This window comes from Balaenoptera borealis, assembly GCF_965194805.1.
Source record: "Balaenoptera borealis genome assembly, chromosome: 1".
In the NCBI taxonomy this organism is placed as follows: Eukaryota; Metazoa; Chordata; class Mammalia; order Artiodactyla; family Balaenopteridae; genus Balaenoptera; species Balaenoptera borealis.
Genome location: NC_138860.1, coordinates 63,218,061 through 63,245,839, shown reverse-complemented (window position 1 = coordinate 63,245,839; position 27,779 = coordinate 63,218,061). Strand labels below are relative to the sequence as shown.

The window sequence follows — 27,779 nt, the reverse complement described above, 5'->3', positions numbered from 1 at the left end:
ACTCGCTCATCACAATAGCAACAGGAGGTGGCTATGAGATTATATACGTTAGTACAGTATGTACCATAGTTAATTTTATGCCATTATGATTTAATACTGTATCTTTACACTTGTTTAAATTTCCCTCTACTGGGTATGGCACCATGTATGGTTTGTGTTTGTGAGCATAAGTTTTGCATATACTTTATGCATTCATGATATACCTATCTTTTTCTTAATTTTTACATATACTTTATGCATTCATGATATACCTATCTTTTTCTTAATTTTTTTTCATATTTCTAGGCTATGCGGTTTGTCTGCGAGTTTTTCAAATTGTTGCAGATCTCCAAAAAATTTTCCAATACACTTATTGAAAAAAAACTGCATACAAGTGGACCTGTGCAATTCAAACCCATGTTGTTCAAGGTTCAACTGTACTAACAAGAAAACTCAGGTATAAAGATATGCACATAGCCTAAAACCAACACATGTGATAAAAATCAAATTTTTAAAAGAGAAACCCCCCCAGCAACTCTATGGTGAGGCTGCCTGGATCATTTTTAAATTTTGATGAGCAGGTCTCTACAGAAATGAATACCCACGGGGCTTGAGGGTTTGAGGTTGATAACTATGAAACTTGGTACTAACAGCGTGGACTTAACACCACTTGTATTTTCACTAGGATTGTTAATGTTTAAAAGTGATCAGGGGACTTCCTGGGTGGTCCAGTTGCTAAGATTCTGCGTTGGCAATGCAGCGGGCCCAGGTTTGATCCCTGGTCAGGGAACTAGATCCCACATGCCACAACTAAGAGTTTGCATGCTGCATCTAAAGATCCCGCAAGCCGCTACTAAAGATCCCGCATGCAGCAACGAAGATCGCTCATGCCGCAACTAAGACCCAGCATAGCCAAATAAATTAAATTAATTAATTAAATAATTAATTTTTAAAAATAAACAAAATAAAAGTGATCAGGTTACAAAGCTTTATTGGTCTGCTTCTAATACTAATTTTCTTTTAAGCCCTATTATTTTTAGCTTGTGATTTTGCAGAATGCAAGGTTTTTTTAGAAATGCACATATAACGTTATATCTGAAATACCTGTATTATAGTAGGTAACTGCCAAATTTAAAACAAACTAACAAAACCCCCTAACTCTGTCTCCACTCCCACTTTTTCCCCATTCCGTCATCCTGTACATACACGTGGGGTCAAGAGGAAATATGGTCAATGGGAAGAGTGTGGTCTTCAGAATCAGACAGAACTGAATCTAATCCTTACCCTGATACTGACTTGCTATGTTAACTCGGATGACATTATCTCCCTGAGCCTCAGTTTCCTCATCCATAAAATAGAGACAGTAGACAAGCTTTTCTGGAAACTGGCCACAGGAGAGGTAATCTCGGTGAGCAAACTCAATAACCAATAGCCAAGTGCCCATGAAGAGGCCTTTCCTGGGAACTGCACTTCCCAGTAAGGACCAGGCATCACCTCTGCAGATGCCCAGGGCCCTAAACCAGAACCTCCAGGAATAGGGTCAAGGCCAGAGAAGGTTTCAGAGAACCCACAGATGACATGATTGTTTGTACACACTGCTACAGAGGATGAGGGCTCCTTGAAGACAACCAACTTCCCTTGTTATGATTCCATGCCCAGTAAGCAGCTGAGGACATGGTGCCCGCAGGGTGAGAATGCCTGGGTCAGGTGGACAGAAGTCCATTCTACCTGACAACTGTAAATAGCAAACTGACACTCTGTGTTTATCCCAAATGCTAAAATTCACTGTACCTCAGCTTCCTCATCTGTAATATGGGCACAATAATAGGACTTATAGAGTTGTGGTGAGGATTATGAGATGTTATATGGAAAATGCTTGAAACAGTGGCTGGCTCAGAGCACCTGCTATCTAAGTGCTTGCTATTAGTATTGTACATCAGGCTCTGTGAGGTTGGTTAATGTGACTCTGCCTTTGAAAGCCAATGCCCTGTCAGCGTGCACAAAAGCAACTTAAGAACAAGACCCTGAACTGCGGCTAATTTACCAAGGTACATATTGCCTGGCAGGGACCTCTGTGGGAAGCCAGAGTCCTTCTTTTGGTAATGATATGCATGCCTGACCTTGCCATATGCCTTAATATTTGAAAGTACAAGTGAGGATTGCATGAAAAACTGTCTCAAGTGCTTAACAAGTGTCTAGCAAACAATCTTCCCTCAGCCAATGGTAGCCTTGGACTCTCTTCTCAAACACCATTAAGTCTTTGAACTGTCAGCTGGAAACCCTGAATTGGGAAGGAGGCTGTACTGTTGGGCTAATGTTGACTGTAAGAGAACCTGTAATAATCTGATTCTCATTGAGCTTCTGGATTGAAATAAATTCAGCAGGAGAGTGTAGTGTCACCAACTGATAACGTGATTTGAGACCCAAGTAAGAGAGACCTGAAACAGAGGGCAGAAGGGTCAGTACCACCCCCATTCCACTTGTGAAACTCCTCGTTTTCCTTCAAGAGGCAGCCCACACATCACCTCCTCCTTGAAGCTTTCCTGAACCCCTCCGGCTGAGTTACTCCAGCCCCCTGCCACTGCATTCTTGTGGCATCTTCTCCATTTCACATGATCATGTTCCTATCTGTCACCTCCATTGGAATGTAGCTCCTCCTGAGTAGTGATGTCATAGTGACCTTTATATCCCCAGCAGCCAGCACTGTGCTTGGCACATAGTAGGTGCTCACAAAATATTTGTAGCTGAGTGAATGCAGCTGGTCCCGATTTCCCTCGTTTTCTTGCCTAAGCCTGGAGCTAAGGTGGGTGAACCTTCAGAGCCCTTCCAGAGGCACAGAGGTGAGCCAGGCCAGGACGGGGGGAGGTGGGTGCCTCCCTTCCACAGCTACCTCAAGAATATGTGTGTAGAATCTTGCACCAGGAGGGCTGGAAGGCACCCAAAGTATCTAGAGGACTAGGAGATGGCCTTGGGCAGGATACAGTGACACAAAACTTTATTCACTCAAAAAACAGGTATCAAGTTTTGTGTCAACACGTGCCAGGCCATGAGTAAGATTCAGTTCCTATTCTCATGAATCTCACAGGCTTAGGCAGACACAGACTGTGGTTATGACAGTACCGTGGGACAGATGCTGGGATGGGGGGAGCATAGGGCACCACGGGAAGAACATGGAGGAGAGGACCTTGAACATATGGCAGGAGAGGGTGGCAGAGCTGAGAGCCGACTGTGGGCCAAGCTGCTTGGGGGAGAGTCACCAGGTCCCTGACAGCTGGAGCGGGGTGGAGGTGGCGCTGCTTCCTCCCCTCGCTCAGGAGGGGCGCTATTTGGGGTATAACTGGCAGGGGCCTCCCCCACCATCTTCCTTGAAGCATATGCACTGACTCCCAGGCCCGCATGCTCTTCCTGACACTGCAGGCACTCGGCATGTTCTTCCACAAACAGACAGGCTCTGTCCCGTCCCCAGCAACCACTAGCGACACTGCCTGACCCTACAGTGGCCACAGTCGATGGGACCCACAGGATCTGACCCTCTATTCCTCTCGCTCGACTCCGTCACCTCACCTCACCTCTCCTAGGAAGCCCAAGAGGCCCACGGTTGGTCGACATAAGCCCACGAGACATAAGCTCTACCTTGGTATGAATAAAACCCACCTTAAAAAAGAAATAAGAATCTCCACTGACAATTTTATTATTACTGACGGCATTCTTTATGAAGCAAAGAATTTAACAAAATATATAAAAAATATATTTTTAAAAATCACAGATGGACAACAGATTTACAGAATTGCTTTTCTAATCATCCAGGAAAAAACGACAGTGTTTACTTACTAGTAAATTGCATTTGGGTGAGACCGGCCACTGGGTCACAAGACCCAAGCAGCCAGGACACTGCCTGAGCTCTTAGGAGCAGAAGAAATAATCGACCAACAGAGGAGAGGCTGTGGAAGGGGCAGCAGGACAGCCCAGCCAGCAAAGCAGAGCCGGCAGCCCAGCCAAGTCAGGAACGGGCAAGGTCAGGGCAGGGGTTAGGTATCAGGAAACAGAGGCGGACATGTCAGTTAGTCTGGTCTTGAGAGGAATCACTATGATCTGAGAATCCAGGACCAGCTGCAAAGTAGCTCCTGTGTGTGTGCTCACATGGGTGTGTGTTCATTTAAATTATCTCCCACTTAAATCATGAAACTAGCAAGTCGGTTTGGGTGGGAGTCATCTTTTGTGTCCACAATCCCATCAGGGAGACCAGAGAGCGGAAGGCCCAACCTGCCAAAGTAGTTTCCTCAGTTAAGCTGGATTGAGAACCCGCTAGGAGGGCTGCCGGCTGCGAGGGCTCTGGGGAAAGCAGAGGGAGTGAGGCCCATGTCCTGCCCCCTGGAGCTCACACTGTAACACAGGGGGAGAGACATGCTCAGACACCTGTGCCATGTGGCCCGTGATGGGCGTGGGACAGAGTAACAAGACTGTCCCCATCTGTGTGGGAGATTAGAATTCGCTGGGATCTGAGATGGGCCTGGAGGCACAGGTAGGATTTGACAGGCAGAGATGGGAGCTGCGTAGGCATTCCCAGCCAAACAGAGAAAGCAAAGCCCCATGAGGGAGTGTGCAGTGGGAGCTGGGGTGGCCCTTGCAGGGAGCATCTGGAAAGTTCAGGAAAGCTGCGGGAGATGCGGCTGGAAAGGGAGCTTGAGGCCAGGCCAACGTGGGTCCAAAGCACCAAAGTTGCATGAATGAAGGGACTCCTTTACATACTCATTTATTCTTTCATTCATTCAACAAAAATGTATTGTGCACAAAACCTCTGCCAGGAGTCGTTGCCCTGGGTGCTAGGCCCACAGGTGGAGAGGACCACTCCGGCTCTCCCGAGGCTGGTGTCGCCCCCATGCAGCAGGAGCACCTTGGGGAGGTGGAGGCTGCCGCCTGGTCCAGGGTGAGGGTGGGGCCCTGGGCCGGGCGTAGCAGTGCGAGGGCAGCTTCGAAGGTGAGGGCCCTTGACAAGCTCAGTCACAAGTGAGATCTTGTCCAGGCCAAGCCAAGTCCTCCAGCAGCCGACATGGGGGAAGAAGCATCCCATCAATGACTGGGACGGAGGGTCAGGAAAGTGGGGCTTGGAAAGGAGAGGGGAGGCATGGAGGCAGGGGCATGACCCCCTAATGCTCCCCCTGACCCCATCCTGCAGCAGGCCCTGGTCATCGGCCAGCCTGGTCAAGGGGCTCTCGGCTGGGGCCCCTCTGGTCTTCATTCCTGTAGTCATCCTCGCCCTCCTCTTCCTGTCTTCTGGAAAGCTCTGTCAGCTGCTCTGGCGGCTCCTGGTAGCCCGCCCGATTCCTGCAGGCGGTGAGGACAGAGGGGAAGGGTTTGCCCTCACTCACTCAGACCTGAGGGAGCTGGGCCTAGTGCGCCCCATGCGACAGCCATCAGATGCCCCATCGCCGCCCGTCCAGCGGCAAAGGGACACTGGGCTCAGAGCGGAAGCAGGGAGGCACGGACTTGAGCTGAGGGCCTTATGGGAACAGGCTGGTTCTGCGAGGGGAGCAGGGAGCGGCCCGTTACGAAGCCTCCGCACCCCCCTACCCCGGCCCTGGGCACCCACCGGAAGCCCCACCCTGAGATCAGAGACTGGAGAACTACGGGCCTTGCAGTCAAGTTCCGGACTGCAGTGCCACTTCAGGATTTGGGTGAATCACTTACTCTTTCCTCAGCTATAATACGGGGCTGATAAAAGTTATTTTTTCCTGTTCCCAGCTGCCCCCTGGGGTGTTATGAGTGGAACAGGCTGTGAGGAGCTGGGGTGCATCTTCCCAATGTGCCGAGACCCTTGCCAACAGGCTGCCCACCCCCGACACTCACGGCCGCGTGACCTCCGCATCCTCAGCCTTGCCGGTCTCCCGGCGGCAGCAGCAGTAGACGACGATGCCGATGATGATGAGCGCCGCGGCCACGCCCCCCGCGATGCCCGCGTACAGGGCCACATTCATGGAGGCTGCGAGAAACAGAGCCGCACGTCCTGAGCCCCAACCCCGGTCCCCAGCGCGAGCCCCCAACACGAGCCGAGGCTCCGGGTGGTGAGCACGCCGGGGATGACGAAGCACAGCAGCAGGCGTCTGGGAGGCGGGAGGCGGTCCCTCCCGGGCTCTGAGCGGCCCCAGTCCTCTTCCCAGCCCAGGTGGCCGCGCTGCCTGCTGCTGGTAGCTTCCATGAAAGTCACAGCCTCGTGGGAATGTGACCAGACAAGGGGGATACTCTTCAGGATGGAAGCGTTGACAAGGACAGATGGCCAACAGATTTGGAGCCAACAGGCTCCAAAAAAGTCCTCGGGTGTCAGTCATGCCAGCTCCTACTCTAGTTCATCCCCAAGATCATCAGGGTATCCCACCCAAAAGGATGGGGTCCTGACTCTGTGGCAGCCCAGTCTGGGCACTTCCCCCTTGCCCCCTGAGCGACCCTAAGGGCAGGCAGGACTAAGCAGGTCTCCAGAAGCCAGTCTTAGGCACTATTTCCAAAGAACCTAGGGAACTGGACTGGCCTCCAGATGAGGGGAGCCTGGGACAGGATCATCTGGCCGTCACCTCAGCCACCCTGCCAATGGGAGACCCCAAAGAGGCTGCCCAGTTCACCTCCATGTTGGTCCCTGTCAGCTGACTCTGGACCACCAGCCAGTCACCTCTGGCATTCGTCCTCCCTTCCTCCCCAGACTGCTCTTACGAGGTCTGACAGCCACAGTGATGTTGCAGGACTCCGTCCCTACATCATTGCTGGAGGTGCAGATGTAGTAACCCGACATTTCTGTGGAGATGTTCTTCAGAGAGAAGATCTGTCCTGTGACTGGGAAGGAAGAAGAGTCAGGCTGAGGAGACGGGCCACCAGAGTAGAGCGAAACGGCTAGCGAAATCCTAGGCAGATACAAGCACTGCCACTGAACGTGTCCAAGCCTCATCTGTAATATGGAGAAAATATCTACCTCTAGGGCTGCAGGAAGATTAAACCAGGCAGGCTGCACAATTCTGAAGTGCTTAGAATTCAGGCAGGCACCCTGGGTTTGAAGCCTAGTTCTGCCACTTATTAACTTTGTGACCTTGGGCAAGGAACTTAGCTTCATTGAACCTGTTTCTTTATTTATAAATAAAATAATAATAGTGCCTGCCTCACAGAGTAGTTGTGAACATAAAATGAAGTACTAACAAATACAAACCCACAACCAAATGCCTGATGTATAGTAAGTCTTCAGGAAACATAATATACATTACACATTGCGTGGAAATGCCTTCTAATTAGACCATATAATTATAACCACTTTTATAATCTTCAGAAACAGAATTCCTTAGCTTGGACTCATGTGAAAGAAGGCTTTAGAACTTCAAGAACTCTGACCTCTGGATTTCTCTGCCATGAGTGGTGTGTGTGAGTGTATGTGGTATTTGTATGGGTGTGTGTGTGTGTCTGTGTGTGTGTGTGGTGAGGCAGGGAGGAGGCAGGCTGTCAGTCTAGACTCTTCCTCTTCCTCTTCCACCACTAAGTAAGCCATTTAACTTCTGTGAGCCATAGCTGCCTCATCTGGAAGTGGGAGGGAAAGCACCTGATTCTCCTGAATTCAAGGCAATGGTCCAGATGTCCTCATGAGAAACCTTCCTGCTAAATCTATGATCTTATGGATTTCTTCACCTTGAAATGGAGAGCTTTATGCTTAGACAAATTTTTATGTCCTGTTCTCAAAGATGCTCTGTCATAACTGCTGTTTGAAGAGAAGAGTTAGAGACCTTTGTCCTCTAATTTGCTGCAGCGCCTGCCTACCCCACTATCACCAGGTGGTTACACTTCATCCAGAGGAGATGTTCTAAACTGAAAATAGGATCCAGCCACTGCCCTGTCAGACATTTCAGAGGCAGCCCATCATCTTCAATAACAAGTCCAGGCTTCTTAATATGGATGTGACATTACAGATCTGGCCCTGGAAATCACTCCAGCTTAACCTCTTGCCAGTTCGCCTGGTGTCCAGTCCTTTCCCTGCCCAATTCCACTCTGTTGCAAGATTGTATCTCGGTGTGGATTTTTCTCATCTGGACGTGCTTCCTCAAATACAATGTCCTCTGATTCTTCCAACAATCTTGTATGGTAGATGGAACAAATATTTCTATCTCCAATATCATAGCGGTAACTGGAGGCTTAGAGAAGTCAAGTGACTTGCCCAAGGTCACAAAATTAAGAAATGACAAAACAGTAACAAAAATTCCATTTTAGGTCTAGAACTCCCTGGAGAAGTTGACAACTTACTTTAAAAAAATTATAGAAAACAGAACAGAGAGGGTGATAAGGAGAAGAGCCTTCCAGAACCTTCCAGATCATAGATGAAGAAGAAACACAGTTTATGAGTAAGTGCCCTGTTGTGGTCGCCAAAAGCACACCACAGAGGAGGACGTGGATCCAGGTGTCCTGCAGCACCACCTGCAGGAACAAGCTGTGTGATTTTAAAGGCTAGCATCGTACAGAAACACACCATTTATTTTCAGGATGAGGGCTCCCTAACCAAGAAACTTCGTGAACAAAATTCCATATTTGATGGGGCGACCAACAAACCTATCTTACACTGCTGAGCCTGTGGAACTGCCAAGTACAGACTCACATTTTATGGGAACTGGTCTGAGAAGACACACCCAAAGGTGTGCTTATCCACATATCCACAGCTATGGTATGAAAGAAATTGGGCTTCTGGTTGGAGACAAGATGGGAGAGTAGAAGGACTTGAGCTCAACTTCTCTCACAAAAACACCGAAATCACAACTAACTGCTGAATAACCATCAACAAAAAAGACTGGAACTTACCAAAAAAGATATTCTACAACCATAGACAAAGAAGAAGCCACAACAAGATGAGGTTCTCCCACAGGAGTGAGTTCTGAGCCCCACATCATGCTTTCCAGCCTGGGGGTCTGGCATCAGGAGGAGGAGGCCCCAGAGCACTTGGCTTTGAAGGCCAGTGGGGTTTGATTGCAGGAACTCCATAGGACTGGGGAAAATAGAAATGCCACTTTTGGAGAGTGCGCACAGGTCTCGTGTGAACTGGGACCCAGGGAAAAAGCAGTGATTTCATAGGAGCCTTGACCAGACATACCTGCTGGTCTTGATGGGGGGCGGGGGGGATGTCTCCTGGGAAAGTGGGGGGTGGAAATGGCTCACTGTGGGGACAAGCACTGGTGGCAGAGGTACTGGGGAGTACTCATTGGTATGAGCTCTCCTGGAGGTCGCCATTTTGTCACCAAGACCCAGTCCCACCCAACAGCATGTAGGCTCCAGTGCTGGGACGCCTCAGACCAAACAACCAACAGGGCAGTCACACAGCCCCACCCATCAGCACACAGGCTTCCTAAAATCTTCCTGAGCCCACAGCAACCTCTAAACACACCCTTTGACACAGCCTTGCTCACCAGAGGGACAAGACACAGTTCCACTCACCAGTGGGCAGGAACCAGTCTCTCCCACCAGGAAGCCTGCACAAACCTCTAGAACATCCTCACCCACCAGGGGGCAGACACTGGAAGCAAAAGGAACTACAACCACGCAGCCTAGGGAATGGAAATGGCAAAGGAATATGTTTCAGATGAAGTAGCAAGATAAAACCCCAGAACAATTAAGTAAAGTAGAAATAGGAGGTCTACCTGAAGAAGAATTTAGAGTAATGAGAGTAAAGACAATCCAAGATCTCAGAAAAAGAATGGAGGTACAGACGAAGAAGATACAAGAAATGATTAACAAAGAGCTAGAAGATATACAGAACAAACAAACAGACATGAATAATGCAATAACTGAAATGAAAAATACACTAGAAGGAATTAATAACAGAATAATTAAGGCAGAAGAATGGATAAGTGAGCTGGAAGACAGAATGGTGGAAATCTCTGCCATGGAACAGAATAAAGAAAAAAGAATGAAAAGAAATGAGGACAGTTTAAGAGACCTCTGGGACAACATTAGAAACACCAACATTTGCATTAGAGGGGTCCCAGAAGGAGAAGAGAGAGAGAAAGGGCCATAAAAACTATTTGAAGAGATAATAGCTGAAAACTACCCTAAAATGGGAAAGGAAACAGTCAACCAAGTCCAGGAAGTGCAGAGAGTCCCATACAGGATAAACCCTGTCGGGAACCAGCTGCAAGCTGACACAGTCCTTGCAGCTTAAAGCATGGCAAAGTCCTGCTTAATTCCTGACAGGACCCGAAAGAGTTATTAGAGAAGATATGAGTCTTGGACCGTGAGGTTGCTTGCGGTTTCTCTAACTATAGTTTGTCCTTGGCATATTTTGGTAATCACAGTCTGTTCTCATGCATGTTTATATTCTGGTTCGCAGAATGTTTTGTACTATAACTTCAACATTAAGGAAATACTGTCTGATGATTCTGTCTTGTGATTTTAACAAAAACATGTATTGCCTACTGCAATCTATAAAAAGAGTTCTGATGGGAAATAAAGTGTGTGTGTGCTTGTACACCACCCTCCTGACCCCGTCTCTTCTTAATCCCCTCACCCGCTCTCAGGACTTGTTCCTCAGTCTAACAGTGACTGACAAAACCCAAGAAGGAACATGTCAAGACACATATTAATCAAACTGACAAAAATTAAAGACAAAGAGAAAATATTAAAAGCAACAAGGGAAGAGCAACAGGTAACATACAAGGGAATCTCCATAAGGTTTTCAGCTGATTTTTCAGCCAAAACTCCGCAGGCCAGAAGGGAGTGGCATAATATATTTAAAGTGATGAAAGGGGAAAACCTACAAACAAGAATACTCTACCCAGCAAGGCTCTTGTTCAGATTCGACGGAGAAATCAAAAGCCTTACAGACAAGCAAAAGCTAAGAGAATTCAGCATCACCAAACCAGGTTTACAACAAAGCTAAAGGAACTTCCCTGGGCAGAAAAGAAAAGACCATAACTAGAAACAAGAAAATTACAAATGGAAAAACTCACCAGTAAAGGTAAACATACATTAAAGGTAGGAAATCATCCATACACAAATATGATATCAAAACCACTAATCATGAGAAGAGAAGAGTACAAATGCAGGATATTGGAAATGCATTTGAAATCAAAAGACCAGCAACTTAAAACAATCTTGTATATGTATAGTCTGCTATATCAAAACCTCATGATAGGGACTTCCCTGGTGGTCCAGTGGTTGGGACTTTGCCTTCCAATGTGAGGGGTGTGGGTTCGGTCCCTGGTGGGAGAACTGGGATCCGACATGCCTCGTGGCCAAAGGGCCAAGGCATAGAATAGATGCAGTGTTGTGACATATTCAATGAAGGCTTTAGAAATGGTCCACATCAAAAAAAAAAAAAATCATTAAAAAAAAAAACCTCCTGATAACTGCAAACTGAAAATCTACAATAGATACACACACAAAAAAGAAATAGGAATCCAAACAGAACACTAAAGTGAGTTATCAAATCACAAGAGAAGTGAACAAAAGACTAAGGGGGAAAAAAAGACCTACAAAAACAAATACAAAACAATTAACAAAATGGCAATGAGAACATACATATTGATAAATACCTTAAACATAAATGGATTAAATGCTCCAAGCAAAAGACATAGACTGGCTGAATGGATACAAAAACAAGACCCATATATATGCTGTCTACAAGAGACACACTTCATATCTAGAGACACATACAGACTGAAAGTGAGGGGATGGAAAAAGATATTCCATGCAAATGGAAATCAAAAGAGAGCTGGAGTAGCAATACTCATATCAGACAACATAGACTTTAAAATAAAGACTGTTACAAGAGACAAAGAAGGACACTACATAATGATCAAGGGATCAATCCAAGAAGAAGCTATAATAATTGTAAATATATATCCACCCAACATAGGAGCACCTCAATACATAAGGCAAATGTTAACAGCCGTAAAAGGAGAAATCAACAGTAACACAATAATAGTAGGGGACTTTAACATCACACTTACATCAATGGACAGATCATCCAGACAGAAAATCAATAACGAAACACAGGCCTCAAATGTCACATTAGACCAGATAGGCTTAATTGATATTTATAGAGCATTGATCCAAAAGCAACAGAATACACATTCTTCTCAAGTGCACATGGAACATTCTCCAGGATAGATCACATGCTGGGCCACAAAGACAGCCTCGGTAAATTTGAGAAAATTGAAATCATATCAAGCATCTTTTCGGACCACAACAGTACGAGATTAGAAATCAACTACAAGAAAAAAACTGTAAAAAACAGAAACACATGGAGGCTAAACAATATGCTACTAAACAGCCAATGGATCACTGAGGAAATAAAAAATACTTAGAGACAAGTGAAAATGAAAACATGATGATTCAAAACCTATGGGACACAGCAAAAGCAGTTCTAAGAGAGAAGTTTATAGCAACACAATCTTACCTCAGGAAACAAGAAAAATCTCAAATAAACCACCTAACCTTACACCTAAAACAACTAGAGAAAGAAGAATGAAAAAAACCTAAACTTAGTAGAAGGAAAGAAATCATAAAGATCAGAGCAGAAATAAATGAAATACAGATGAAGAAAACAATAGAAAAGTGAAACTAAAGTGAAACTAAAAGCTGGTTCTTTGAAAAGATAAACAAAATTGATAAACCTTTAGCCAGACTCATCAAGAAAAAAAAGGGAGAGGGCTCAAATCAATAAAATTAGAAATGAAAAAGGAGAAGTAACAACTGACACTGCAGAAATACAAAGGATCATGAGAGATTACTACAAGCAGCTATATGCCAATAAAATGGACAACCTGGAAGAAATGGACAAATTCTTAGAAAAGCACAACCTCCCGAGACTGAACCAGGAAGAAATAGAAAATATAAACAGACCAATCACAAGACTGAAATTGAAACTATGATTAAAACACTCTCAACAAACAAAATTCCAGTACCAGAGGGCTTCACAGGTGAATTCTATCAAACATTTAGAGAAGAGTTAACACCTATCCTTCTGAAACTCTTCCAAAAAATGGCAGAGGGGGCTTCCCTGGTGGCGCAGTGGTTGGGAGTCTGCCTGCCAATGCAGGGGACGCGGGTTTGAGCCCTGGTCTGGGAGGATCCCACATACCGCGGAGCAAGTGGGCCCGTGAGCCACAATTACTGAGCCTGCGCGTCTGGAGCCTGTGCTCCGCAACAAGAGGGGCCGCAATAGTGAGAGGCCCACGCACTGCAATGAGGAGTGGCCCCCGCTTGCCACAGCTGGAGAAAGCCCTTGCACAGAAACGAAGACCCACCCAACACAGCCATAAATAAATAAATAAATACTTTAAAAAAAAAAAAAAGGAGAGGGGAAAGTGGTTTAAAAAAAAAAAAAAAATGGCAGAGGAAGGAATATTCCCAAACTCATTCTATGAGACCACCATCACCCTGATACCAAAACCAGTCAAAGATACCACAGAAAAAGAAAATTACAGGCCAATATCACTGATGATCATAGATGCAAAAATCCTCAAGAAAATACTAGCAAGCCAAATCCAATAATACATTAAAAGGATCATACACCATGATCAAGTGGGATTTATCCCAGGGATGCAAGGATTTTTCAGTATCCACAAATCAGTCAGTGTGATACTCCACATTGACAAATTGAAAAATAAAAACTATATGATCATCCCAATAGATGCAAAAAAAGCTTTTGACAAAATTCAACACCGATTTATGATAAAAACTCTCCAGAAAGTGGGCATAGAGGAAACATACCTCAACATAATAAAGACCATATATAATAAACCCACAGCTAACATCATACTCAACGGTGAAAAGCTGAAATCATTTCCTCTAAGATCAAGAACAAGACAAGGATGTCTGCTCTTGCCACTTTTATTCAACATAGTTTTGGAAGCCATGGTAATCAGAGAAGAAAAGGAATCCTAATTGGAAAAGAAGAAGTAAAACTGTCACTGTTTGCAGATGACATGATACTATACATGGAAAATCCTAAAGATGCTACCAGAAAATTACTAGAGCTCATCAATGAATTTGGTAAAGTTGCAGGGTACAAAATTAACACAGAGAAATCTCTTGCATTCCTATACACTAACAATGAAAGATCCAAAAGAGAAATTAAGGAACAGTCCCATTTACCATTACATCAAAAAGAACAAAATACCTAGGAATAAACCTACCTAAGGAGGCAAAAGACCTGCATTATGAAAACTATAAGACACTGATGAAAAAATTGAAGATGACACAAACAGAAAGATATACCATGTTCCTGGATTGGAAGAATCAATATTGTCAAAATAACTATACTCCCCAAGGCAATCTACAGATTCAATGCAAAGCCTATCAAATTACCAATAGCATTTTTCGCAGATCTAGAACAAAAAATCTTAAAGTTTGTATGAAAACACAAAAGACCCCAAATAGCCAAAGCAATCCTCAGAATGAAAAACAGAGCTGGAGGAATCAGGCTCCCTGACTTTAGACTACAAAGCTACAGTAATCAAAACAGTATGGTACTGGCACAAAGACAGACTTTTAGATCGATGGAAGAGGACACAAAGCCCAGAAATAAACTCACTCATCTATGGTCAATTAATCTATGACAAAGGAGGCAAGAATATACAATGGAGAAAAGACAATCTCTTCAATAAGTGGTTCTGGGAAAACTGGACAGCCACATGTAAAAGAATGAAATCATAACATTCTCTAACACCATACACAAAAATAAACTCAGAATGGATTAAAGACCTCAATTTAAGACTGGACACTATAAAACTCTTAGAGGAAAATATAGGCAGAACTGTGTTTGACATAAATCACAGAAATATCTTTTTGGATCCACCTCCTACAGTAATGAAAATAAAACCAAAAATAAATAAATGGGACCTAATGAAACTTAAAAGATTTTGCACAGCAAAGGGAACCATAAACAAAATGAAGAGACAACCCACAGAGTGGGAGAAAATATTTGCAAAAGAAGCAACTGACATGGGATTAATCTCCAAAATATACAAACAGCTCATGCAGCTCTATGTAAAAAAACAAACAACCCAATCAAAAAAATTGGCAGAAGATCTAAATAGACATTTCTCCAAAGAAGACATACAGATGTCCAAAAAGCACATGAAAAGATGCTCCATGTCACTAATTATCAAAGAAATGCAAATCATAGCTACAATGAGGTATCACCTCACTCCAGTCAGAATGGCTGGCATCAAAAAGTCAATAAACAATAAATGCTGGAGAGGGTGTGGAGAAAAGGGAACCCTCCTACACTGTTTGTGGGAATGTAAATTGGTACAGCTACTAGGGAGAACAGTATGGAGGTTCCTTAAAAAACTGAAAATAGAGCTACCATATGATCCAGCAATCCCACTCCTGGGCATGTATCTGAAGAAAACCATACTTTGAAAAGATACATGCACCCCAGTGTCCATTGCAGCACTATTTACAACAGCCAAGACATGGAAGCAACCTAAATGTCCATCAACAGATGAATGGATAAAGAAGATGTAGTACATATATACAATGGAATATTACTCAGCCATAAAAAAGAATGAAATAATGCCATTCGTAGTAACATGGATGAACCTAGAGATTATCATACTAGGTGAAGTAAATCAGGTAAAGACAAATAGTATGTGATATCACTTATAAGTGGAATCTAAAAAAATGATACAAATGAACTTATTTACAAAACAGAAACAGACTCACAGACTTAGAAACACTTATGGTTACCAAAGGGGAAAGGTGGCAGGGGGAGGGATAAATTGGGAGTTTGGGATTGACATATACACACTACTGTATATAAAATAGATAATCAACAAGGACATACCGTATAGCACAGGGAACTCTACTCAATATTCTATAATAACCTAAATGGGAAAAGAATCTGAAAAAAGAATAGCTATATATACATGTAAAACTGAATCACTTTGCTGTACACCTGAAACTAACACAACATTGTAAATCAACTATACTCTAATATAAAATAAAAATTTTTAAAAAGGAAAGAAAAAATTATAAAAGTACTGGATGCTCATTACAAGAATTTATACATGTATTACATTACACTCATTACAAAAATATATACATATTATACAAGAATTTATGACATAAAACTATTACTTCAATTCAGTCCAATGTTTATACGCTCATCACATCAGCTCAAAACAAGATGATGAGGGTCCCTGTCCTCTTGGCGTTTCCAGTATATAAGAGAAGACAGACATGAAACAATGGTGATTACAGGGTGTTTTATAGAGTTCAAAATGGAAGTGCAATTTGATCTTAATCTCACTTGAAGGGTCAGGGAAAGCCTCTATGAAGAGCAGAGAATAAAATAAAAATCATCTGTAATATCACCAGCTGTAAATAACAGCACTTTGATTTGAGGTTATTTCCTTCCAATCTTTTTCACATACACTTTCTTCAGATTCTTCCCTTGAAACCCAGCATGCTATTCTCTGGCTACTCATTTTCTATAAAATGCTACCCCTTCTATCCTGCAATTCCATACCTTGGTGCATTTTCTGGAATACTGCTTACATGTGATGTTAATATATGTTACTGAGAAAGGGGTCTACGACCAAAGCAAGTTTAGAAATCATTGAGTTAGAGCTTCTGATGTGCTAATGAGCACTGGGCATCTCCAACAGGGGGTTTCGATATTAATGGTCTCATTTTCTAAACCAATTGGATTTTTATATTTTTAAGAGGCAACTTAAAGGAACACAAGAGCATGCTGGGAAATGATCTATGACCCTGGCATGTTTCAGGGGTGTATAGCTCTTATCAGAGTCCCACTATTTTAGCACGTGAAACTCAGTCTATGTGCTAAATGTACACAGCACATTGCAGACAGATAGAAGGCAGAAGACCTCAGACTCCTCCAGGACCTTCCCAATTATCAGAGCCCAGCTTGGAGCTCCTGGCCTTGTTTAGGGTGTGGGAACATGTGGCATCCTAGGCCAGAGTCAGCACTATCCTGCCCCAGTTTCTCAAAACAAACAATGGACATTAGAAGCTACTTTTGGATTAACCAGTGCACACACATTGCCACAAGACCTGCTTTGATTCTGATCTGAAGCTCTCAAGCCCCTTTTCTTTTTTGGAAAGGACCCAATAGTTCCTGAAATCTGGCTACAATGAATGTTTCCGCTGCAGTGGCGACACCTTGTGGTCAAGAAGGGAAATGCACAGGACAATAGGGCTCCCACATTCCTTCTGCTCCAGCTGGGGAGAGGTTTACCTCCAGAGAAGCCCTGGTCTGCCAGAGACACTGATGTCAAATTGACAAGATTTAACTTTCCTGCCCCCCACCCCACCCCCTGATCCCATGTTTTGTCAACAAGCTCGGGCTGCCTTCAAGATCTTCCCTGGCTGCTGGGAGCAGGGCCCATGCCCACCCTTGACAACATCCTCCCCTAAAGTGCTCCAGCCCCCCTCCCTCCTTCCTTGATATCCAGATTACTACTCCTTCAGTACATGAATCTCAGCTGACGAGGACAGTTCAGAGCTATCACATATGTGATCTCCTCTTACTCTTTTCATAGCCTTTCGGGAAGGCAGTATAATGATAGTCCCAGTTTTTCACATGAAGATATTAAGGGTCAGAGAGGTTGTGAGTGATTTAAGCTACGAAGTGGAGAATTCAGGACTCAAATCCTTGTTTGCTGATTCCAGATTCCCTGTTCTTTTTCCTGCTGGCTTGCCTCCACTGATCCAAGTCAAAGGAAGCAATCTCTAATGTTGAGAATTCTGTCTTTAGATGTAGGAGGGTTGAGGAACTCTGCTCCCCAAATTGCCCACTGTGGACTTTTAAAATGTTTTAAAGGTCAGAAAGGCGTTTGGACTGACCCACAGAAGAAGAAGACACAATAGACTCTCTAGGGCCCCGTGAGGCAGGGCGGAGCCAAAGGCTTTGAGAACCACTCCCACCTCACAGCACCATCCAGATGCAAGCTTGTGTTGTCATTACCATTAACCATGCTTTTCTGGGTCACTCCCAGGTCCCAATTCTGACTCTGAGTAAATCTTATCTAGAGGCAAGATAAATCTTTTCCAAAGTAACTGAGTGAATCTCCCTTTAACCTCCTTTCATGCCCTCAGGTTTCTCCTCTTCTGGATCACTGAAAAACTAAGCTTTGGTTTCTAACAAGCAGAGGAGTCTTTCCTGATGGAGGCAGGAGAGCTGTGGGTGGGGTGCCCGTTTCCTACAGGGCAGAGGCCAGCCTCCCTAGCCTGATGCACAGGCCCTGCGCGATCTCTCATCGCCGCTTTTCTTACGGCGGTACCTCCCATCCTTCCTGCATGTGTGGTTCCTGTGCTGTTCTCCAAGCTTGGCCTACTCATCCTTGAGGACCCAGCCCAGATAACAGCTAATAATTCTACCAGGCCCTGGTCTCAGTACTTTATATGTACTTTTATTTAATCTTCACAACATCCCTATGAAGTAAACACTAGTTTCATGCCCTTTTTATAGATGTACAAATGAAGGCACAGAGAGGCTAAGTAACTTGCCAAGGTCACACAGCTAACAAGTGGCAGAGCCAGGATTCAAGCCCACGCCGTGCTCCTAACCAACATGATCTCCTGCCAGCTCAAGTGCCCCCACCTTGAAGAAACCTTCTTTGACCCCTTTATTCATACTCTGGGTTCCAGCACCACGGGATACAAACTATTGCAGCATTTACCACCTTGTAATCCTCAGCTTTGGGCCCACCTGTACCCACTTTGCTGGAAGGTCAGACCAACTAGTGTCCATGGCTGACCTTCTGCGACCATTGCTGGAGTCCCTGGGCTGTTCACAGGCCAGAGGAGAGCTGCCACGTGGTTTTGACACATTCAATAAAACTTGCCAACCAGAAATATGTAAACAAAACCAGAAGCTTGTTGAAATCCACAATACATCTTCTACTTTACATTGAATAGAGTGGGTTCTACTAATGCCTTTTTTACTTTTAAGAAGTTCTTGTTTTGCCCCCAAACAAATGAACAGGAGAGTGGTGAAGTTCACCCTGGTTTGCCCAGAGCCCCTGTCTGTGCATTCACCCGGCAAGGCTCGCTCTCCTGTCCCATCTCCTCAGAACCGTTGTCTACATCCACAGCTCCACCTCCCACTTCCTTTCCACCCACACTGGACAGAAAGTCCTCCCAGAAGTTAATCCAATGCGACCTTCCAGGCCTTGTCTTCCTTGATCTTCAGGAGTGGTGAGCGCAGCTGGCCAAGCAGCCAGTGGGCACAGGGCCCCAGGGATTCCACCGGGGTTTTCCCACATCAGTTGGCTCCAAGGTAATGACAGTGGGATGTTTATACAGCTCTTTTTTTTCCCTTTCTTTTTTTTTTTTTCAGTTTGTTTCCTGACCAAAAGGTCAAATACCAAGCTGCCCTGTACAAAACCGGTCTCCTGACAACCATAGCAGAACCTACCATTTCCTTCCCTAATAATGTGGGACCCTTACAGCAGACCTGGTCCTGTAGTTGGGTGGGACCATAAAATGGGGGTGAGTTTGGGGGATGGGGATCCCCAGGGGAGTCTGAGATGGACCTGCCTGGGTAGGGGATGGGAATAGGAAATTCCCCACCCTTAAGTGGAGCCATAGAATTAGACTTGAGGCCTTAAATGTATACTTTAGGACATAATCATAGTCAAAACTAAAATCCCACCCAATGCTTTTGCACCGACTGGTTATTGATACTTGCTTACTCAAGAGAATTCAGTTATGGGGAATAAAGAAAACAAGTTAACATTTACTACGTTATTATTTCTCAAAACAACCTATGCGGTAGGTGCTATTAAGAGAAAATGCTGCTTAGTGAGATGGTCCAAGATATTGCAGTGCCAAATGCAGGGTGGAGGGAAAGGGGCAGCCTTGGTTGGGGGGGCGGGGGGCTGGCCTTCCTCGCTGACCCTGTTACCTGGTGCGACTTGACGCTCCTGGTGCAGGACATCATAACTTCTCCAGCTGTACTGAGGGGCTGGGGAGCCCTCCTTTGATTGGCAGGTCAGCTGGATGTTGTTCCCAATCACAGTCTCTCCCTCGATGCTGCAGTCTGGCTTGGAGGGTGGCACTGTGTAGGGGAGGAGCCAAAGAGAAGCCATGAATTAGTTGGGGCCTCGTGATAGCCACCCCCCACCCCAAACACACACACAAACACACATACTGCCTTTTTTGTTTACAGGCAGAGAAATGTAGAGACCATTCTTAGGTCACAGGCCATATAAAACAGTCTGAAGCCTGGATTTGGCTGTAGTTTGCCTACCCTTGGTTTCAGTGAAAGCCTCTCTCTCTGAAGCCCTTCAATGCTAAGTTCTTAGGAATGTTCCCTTCACTTAAGCATTACCGTCTTCCTGTGCTTTGCTGGTAAAATGCAATTGCCACAAGTGACTGGGTGATAGGAGAGACCCCTGGTGGCAGCAGGGTTATGTGCGGGGTGGAGAATGAGGGCTGAGAGGATGGAGGGGCCAGAAGGAGCAGACACAAGAAAAGGAAAGGCCACAGAAAGGAGGTTACCAAAACCAACTGGCCACCCTCAACTCACAAGCCTAACCTGATCTCCCAGAATTCCTGAAGACCTTAAGCCAGGGTCTTTCACTCAGCACTGTTAGTTAAAATACCGCTGTGTAGAGTGGTTTGTCCTACAAAACCTGTTGGGCACCTACTGTATGCCTGTCATTGCTGGGCATGGGGATGACATAGTGAGTGAGTTTTCATGTTCAGGGAGTCCAGTGGGGGCCATAGACAAGTAATCAAACAAGGACCAGGCAGGAGGCAAGGATGCTGAGACAGGACAGGCGTGACAAGGGACACTGACCCAATCACAAAGTCAATAGTAGACGTGATTGGGGGAGGGGGGCGGTCAGAGAAAGAGAGGGGAGGGCACTCCAGGCAGAAGGAGCAGCCTGTGCAAAGGCCCTGAGGCAAGAAGCATCGAGTATGCCTGGGACTTCAGGTCGTGTCCTTGAGGGTGGGAAGAGGAGGACACCCGGTAGAGAGGACTATTACTGGAATTCCCCAGTGGCAGGCTTGTCCCCCCTGCTTCTTTCTTTATGTGCCCCCTTGGATGGCTTTCTTGCCCCAGTAGATAGCGCTGCCCTTTCTACACTCTAGACTGCACAGGTGCATGGTCACTGGGCATGGCGGGTGAATTCCAATCTCTGTTTGGCCCAGAGTTGCCAGGAGAAGCTACCCAGGATGCATCTCTCCCCTCTAGTGCCACAGCCCATGATGTTTCCTCTCTGACACTGGCGGTGGTGGCTGGGTGTACCCCACGTCTCCTGCTATCTTAGTGAGGGCCAGCCAGGCATGGGGTGAGCGTGGGGCAAATCAGAGGCATTTCCTACTGCCACCCCCAATCGGACAGTCCCTAAACCTAAAAGGCCCCAGGTTCAAGGACAGGACTCAGGTATCCAGGCCCAGACCCATAGGACTGAAGCAGCCTGGGAAGGGAGAGGCTGCTACCCACGGGCCACTCTCACAAGCTGCCCTCCCGTCCTCCCTGCTGACCCAGCAAGCAGGCACCTGGGGGACAGAGAAAGTGAGCATCATTTCCGAGGAGACCCGAACCAGGTCAGGGTTGCTAAGCCAAGCTTTATCTCTTGAGCTCTCCAGAGGGACAGGAATATCCCTCCCCACCGATCAAAACTGTCACCTTTGTTTTCCAGGTACGCCTTTACCAGGAAGCTAAGCCTTTATTCCACAAAAAGAGAGCTGGCCACAAATATAATACCACCTTCGAAGTCTCACGTTGACTCAGAGTCATGCTAAATGTGTATGACTGGTAGCCAAGCCTTTCCACAACCGGGTTTCTTTGTAATACAAGCCAAAAAGGAGAGAGAAGGGACTGGGGCAAGTGAGCACCTAGAGAAACACAGAAAACCATGCTGAACATATCCGAAGACTAGCTTTTTTTTTTTTTTTTAATACCAGTAGCTGCCATTTGCCAGTAGGTAGTGGGTTTTTTTGTTTTGTTTTTAATATTTATTTATTTATTTGGCTGTACGGGGTCTCAGTTGCGGCATGCTAGTTGCCGGCATGCAAACTTGGTTGTGGCCTGTGGGATCTAGTTCCCCGACCAGGGATCAAACCCCGGCCCTCTCCATCGGGAGCGCGGAGTCTTAGCCACTGGACCACCAGGGAAGCCCCAAGACTAGCTTTCTTATGCCACCATTTACTGAGGGAAAATTATTAAAAGCAAACCCTTAATCCACTCCGAGGCAGCAGTAGAGATAATGGCAAACAAGGGACCAACCATCCCCTAAGAGACCCACCTAACGGAGGAATGTATCAGGGTCCTTTCCCAGGGCCCTTAACCTCGGCCCCCAAACTGCCTTCCCGGGTCACCTCATCCTAGGCACCCCCAGCCCTCGCTCAGTTCAGACCCCTCCCTGAAGCTCCCCTCCTCAGTCCCCACCATCAAGAACAGCTAGGACCTTGAATCAGACAGATCTAGTTCAGACTGCCCTTCCACCCGCTGCGGGGGGGTGTGAGACCCGCGGGGACTCCTGTGGATCTCGGATTCTCAGTTGGCGCGTCCCACCTCGCAAAACAGAATGCAGATACTACCTGAATATTTATAGAGGGCGGAGTGACGGGAGGGAGCCGGGGACCCTGTGGGTTCCCAGGCCTCTCCAAAGCCTGCGACTCCCGCCGCAGACGTCAGGGGGCGCCAGAGGCCGGGTAGACGACCCATCCTGCCCGGCGGCGCCAGGTTCCAGGTACCCGGGCCAGGTGGTTTCCCCGCGGTGACCAAGAGGGCGCGCGCTCCCCCTCGGTCCGGAAGCTCCGTGTTCGCGTCAGTTTACTGTGAGGTCACGCAGCCCGAGTGGGTGGACCCACATAATTAAAGCCCTTCTGCCTAAAATTAGCCCAGCAGCAAAGCCATTCGGAAAGAAAACTTTAAAAAAAAAAAAGGATTTTTACTGGGTTTCTTAACATATAGTACCAAATTATCTTTTTTTAAAGCAAAACATTCTTTTCACCGAGTTGCATAATCTCGGATTAAATTTGTAGCCTTTGCCCTTCGAGTTAACTAATTCCTCTCTTAAAATGCAGCTGGCCCTGAGAGGGGAGGGGGAAATGGGGATATTCACACCTGTTTGGGTTCCCGCTGCCTTCCCCGCAACCAGCTTGCTGTCAGAAGAAACTGGGAGCTATTTAAGGGAAGCCAGAAGGAGACAGAATTAGCCCGAGAAGGACCAGGTGGGTCAAAGTGAGGGACAGCTGCGGGTGAATCAGGGCAAGGGGAGGGATGGGAGTGGGGTGGGTGACGGAGCAGTGCAGAATACAGACGAGAAACAGGAGAAAATTACTCATTTTCCTGGCTGGGTAGTATCTCCCCCAGGAGCTAACGCAAATAAAATTAACCGCTATGCACACAAAACGGTTTGATGCAACATTAATTATAATAGCTTAAATTGGAAACAGCCTGAGTGTCCAGTCCAGGGACAGAGGGACTCTGCGTCTGCTTGCTGGAGTGGCATGAAGCTTAAAGAACAGTTAAGTGCTAAGACAGCAGGAAGTGTTAGGTGATGTGGAATGAAAAGAGAAAAATGCCAGTCGTGAAGCTACAAATTCAGTTACGTACATAAATAAGCATGTGGATAGGATCTGGAAGAAAACATGGAGAAATATAAAACCCAGTGATATAGGTGAATGTTTTTCTTTTTTTGTTTCTTCTTCTTTTTTTAAATTAGTATTTTTTTAAAGAGGCAAGGGATCACCAAACACAGCTATTTGTTTATTTGTGTTTGGACTAAGGTTGTTGTAGCCGGGGAATAAGAACAGGACAGCAGAGCAGAAATAGGCTTCTTTCTAACAACCTTCTGTGCATTAGATATTTTGACATAAGGAGCCCTCCACAAATAGGTAGTTCCCCTGATTCAATGGAGCCGGTAGAAAAACACATCATGGCACTCCACCTAGTCTGGGGCAACTAAAACACAGCTGTAAAAATGCTATAAGGGCTTCCCTGGTGGCACAGTGGTTGAGAATCTGCCTGCCAATGCAGGGGACACGGGTTCGAGCCCTGGTCTGGGAAGATCCCACATGCCGCGGAGCAACTAGGCCCATGAGCCACAATTACTGAGCCTGCGCGTCTGGAGCCTGTGCTCCGCAACAAGAGAGGCCGCGATAGTGAGAGGCCCGCGCACCGCGATGAAGAGTGGCCCCCGCTTGCTGCAACTAGAGAAAGCCCTCGCACAGAAACGAAGACCCAACACAGCCATAAATAAATAAATAAATAAACCCAAAAAGTTAAAAAAAAAAAAAAAAGCTATAAGATGATAAAATGTGGTGGTGTCAGCCTTGTGCATGAGGTTAGGGGAGGATGTTCCTAAAGCTCTAAGACCATCAGAGCTCCCCATGAAAACCCTGAAATAAACATACATGCCCTCACAGGGTGGCAGAGCTTCAGTGTCCCAGACCCTAAGCTGAGACCCTCAGTGTGGAAGAGCAATTACAGAATCTCAGTTTTCAATGAGTGATGTTTCCAAGATGGGCATGCCCTGTGGACAAATGAAGGCAATGGGCACATCCAGGGCTAGCATTGCTCTGCCCCTTCAACCTTCTTTCGCTGGCATGGGCTCAGGAAGGGAAAAACACAAGTTAATGCTGTGACATGATTAAACATACTGGCAAGTCTACATCTGCCATAGAGTGAAAGAGAGAGTACACCGATAGGTAAACCTAGAAGAGTTTGGGAATCATCCAGAATTGGAAGGATTGCTGGTTGGGAATGGCAGACTTACAGGGTGGAACGGTGAAGAGCTTTGGATTTGATTTCCATCAAAGCTTGGACACTTTCTAGTGGTCATTTAACCTCTCAAGTCTCAGTGTTCCCTTCTATTAAATATGAGTGTTAATACCCACTTTCACAGATGTATTGCAAAGGTTAAATGAGATCATATCCATAAAGCACTTAGTGAGATGCCTGGCACATAGCAGGCCCTCAATAAATGATAGCTGTTATGATTGTGAATTTGTGTTATCTATAACAACTCTATACAGGCAAAGGTCATTGGAAGTTGATGGTAGTTTTCCCTCCATTTAAGAGGGATCCCTTTGGTTTTCAGAGCAGGAAGACCCAGAGAGATTGGCTATTTGGTTACATGGAATGGGTGCAGTTTCCTGCCCTCCTCCTATACAACTAAGTAAACACCTTAATCCTCATTTGGCCACAGAAAGTCTGGAATTCTATCATTAGAGATTCACCAATTTTGAAGGTCAGAAAATCTGATATACCATCTTCCTTAATATCATTAAAATGTCATTCCTTTGCAAATTAAAATGTAAACTGAATATAATTCCAACCAACTTTTTTTAACTAAGCAAAGTGATTTTAAAATTAATATGAAAGAATAAATGTGTAAAAACTGACAACAATTTTTGGAAAAGTTTAGTAAGAGAAGATAGTACACAGTGCCAGACCTTAAAAGCCAACTACACAAATACTGATAACTCTAAATATATATGTGTGTGTGTGTGTATGTGTCTGTGTGTCCGTGCGTCTGTATGTCTGTGTATCTCAACACTGACTACAGACAACAGACATACTGCAATCAAAAGCAAATGATATTGGCATAGGAATAATCAAAAGGAAAATAAATAAAATAAGGAGTAAAAAACAGCCATGTATATGTAAGAACTTAATATGTGACAAAGCTGGGATTCCAGTGGGAAAATAGTTGTTTCTTTGATATAACAAACGATGCTGATGTAATTGGCTATCCATTCGGAAGAAAACAAAGACCCTTAGAATCCTATGTTTAAAAATAAATTCCAGATAAAACAAAATCTAAGGATAAAAAATAAGACTTACAGACATAAGAAAAAAACATTAAGTTCATTTTTATAACCTCAAAGGTGGTAGTGGGAGACCTGTGCAAGACAAGAGACCCTAAATCCATAACAGAAAACATCAACTGGATACAGAGGGGGCTTCTCCTGTGTCTCAGAATTTCCACTAAAACCTTCAGGTTGAGACTCTGAATGGTAAGTACTGAGGAGAGGCATGAGAAACATCCCAGTGACCTTCCCAAGAGCAAATCCTCTGATTAACAGTTACCCTCACCCAGAAGGCTAGAGATTCATCTGGGAGGAGATTTCTTTAAAGAGGATTCTCAGGAATAGGGATCCATGAGCATCTCCCCCCTTCTCTTAGGGGAAGGGAAGGAGGTATTTCCCCGCAACTCAGGCCCAGCCAGGGAGGAACCAAGAGAATCCCACATGGAGAATGGGGTTGTCTGCTGTTGAGAGCTGGCATCTCTCACTCCTGGCTGAGGTTCACTGAGGGACAGAAATCGGTAAGTCCCTGCAGCGCTACTCCTGGAGCGTGATGATGGAAGGGCTTTATAGATGTCCCTGGGTAGCTGAGGACAGACTATGGTGCGTGCCCCTTGCCCAGAGAAGCTGGCTGGAGCAGACTGCAATGGTCGGGTGAGGAGAGTGCAGCAGTGAGAGGGATCTGCCCTCCCTGATGCAAGCTTTAGGAGGGTAATGATGGAGGCTGATTCTTGTCATACTGAAGGGACTCGGTCCCAGAGAGCTGCTCGCTGGATCAAGGGGAGCCCAGAGTGTACAGCGGAGAGCAGGAGGGAGTTGCCATAAGCAGGGGAGGGTGGAAAAGGGTGGCGGATGTGAGAGTCTGGCCGGTGGGTGCGCACACTGCCTGTGTCAGGTGGATCCCTGGGGGGTGCTGAAGGACCCACTAATGCACCCCACAAAAGAAGCAGTAGTGGGATGTCTGCTATGATTGGGGTTAGCCAAGAGAAAATGGTAAGTGGCCTGGCTAGGTGAACATGGCCTTGCCTTTTTCCCTTTAACACTCCCTCCCTTGGCCATGACCTCAGAGGAGCCAGAAGTGGGGGTGGGAGGAGGTGGACTAAGGAGAGTAAGAAGACAGACCCAGCCCTTATTCCACTGCTGGGCCCCAAGATTTAGGGGGTCAACACAAAGTTAAGGAGAGGTGTGAAGCTTATTGGATGTTAAATTAAAATACTGACTTGGACTGAACTGATTTTTTTTTCACCTAGCAAATTAACAAAATTTACAAAACTTAAAAAGATTGATAATATTCAGTACTGGTAAGAATATAGGAAAACAGACATGATCACATAATGCTCATGACAGTAGTAGTTGCTTTGGGGAAAAGTAATTTGCCGGTATGGAGTAACGTTTAATGAAGGCATAGTCCTTGACCTAGAAATTCTACTTTTTTAAATTCGTATTTCCTTGATGCCTAATGATGTTAAGCAATAGAAATCCTTCTTTTAAGAATCTATCCAATAGAAACAAAGATAACACAGTGAAAGAATACATATATATATATATAGTCAGTATTGTTGGTACAAAAAAAAAAAAAAATGGAAACAGCCTGAGAATGCTCATCAGTATGGGACACTGGAATAATCATAGTACATCCATGCACGGCAATGTATTCTATTAATAGGTAGATTTGTATGCATTGATCTGGAGAAATGTGCATGAAATATTAAGAAAAAGTTACAGAATAATCTTTATAATATGATATCTTTTTTTTAAAGAAAAGTAAAGAAACAAAAAGGAAGTGTGTGTGTGTTGAAAAGAGAAGAGAAGAGTGTGGAAGAATACACACAAGTACTAGCCTTGGCCACCTTGTTAGTAGTAGGGTGCAAGGAGGAGGTTATTCTTTATTCAGGGCTTTATTGTTTGACTCACTACAATGATTCAAAAACCCAGGCAGCCACCTTATGTAATTAAAAATACAATCCCACTATGTAGTGTAAAGGGGAAAAAATGAAGGAAACATGATCCATTGCTTTGCTTTAAAGTATTGCTACCTCCCACAG

General features: G+C 45.3%; 1 protein-coding gene across 1 annotated transcript in view; it reads right to left on the bottom strand.

The window, feature by feature from the left end:
- Positions 1-167: 167 nt before the first annotated feature.
- The window catches only part of GPA33 (glycoprotein A33), a 50,452-nt gene continuing 22,840 nt past the window's right edge, over positions 168-27,779 (bottom strand). The window contains exons 4-7 of the mRNA XM_082360999.1: positions 19,871-20,023; positions 6,682-6,801; positions 5,827-5,959; positions 168-5,304 (exon numbers count right to left, since the gene is read on the bottom strand). Coding sequence (XP_082217125.1) covers positions 5,166-5,304; positions 5,827-5,959; positions 6,682-6,801; positions 19,871-20,023 — 545 coding nt within the window. The 3' untranslated portion in view covers positions 168-5,165. The remainder of the gene's footprint in view (positions 5,305-5,826; positions 5,960-6,681; positions 6,802-19,870; positions 20,024-27,779) is intronic.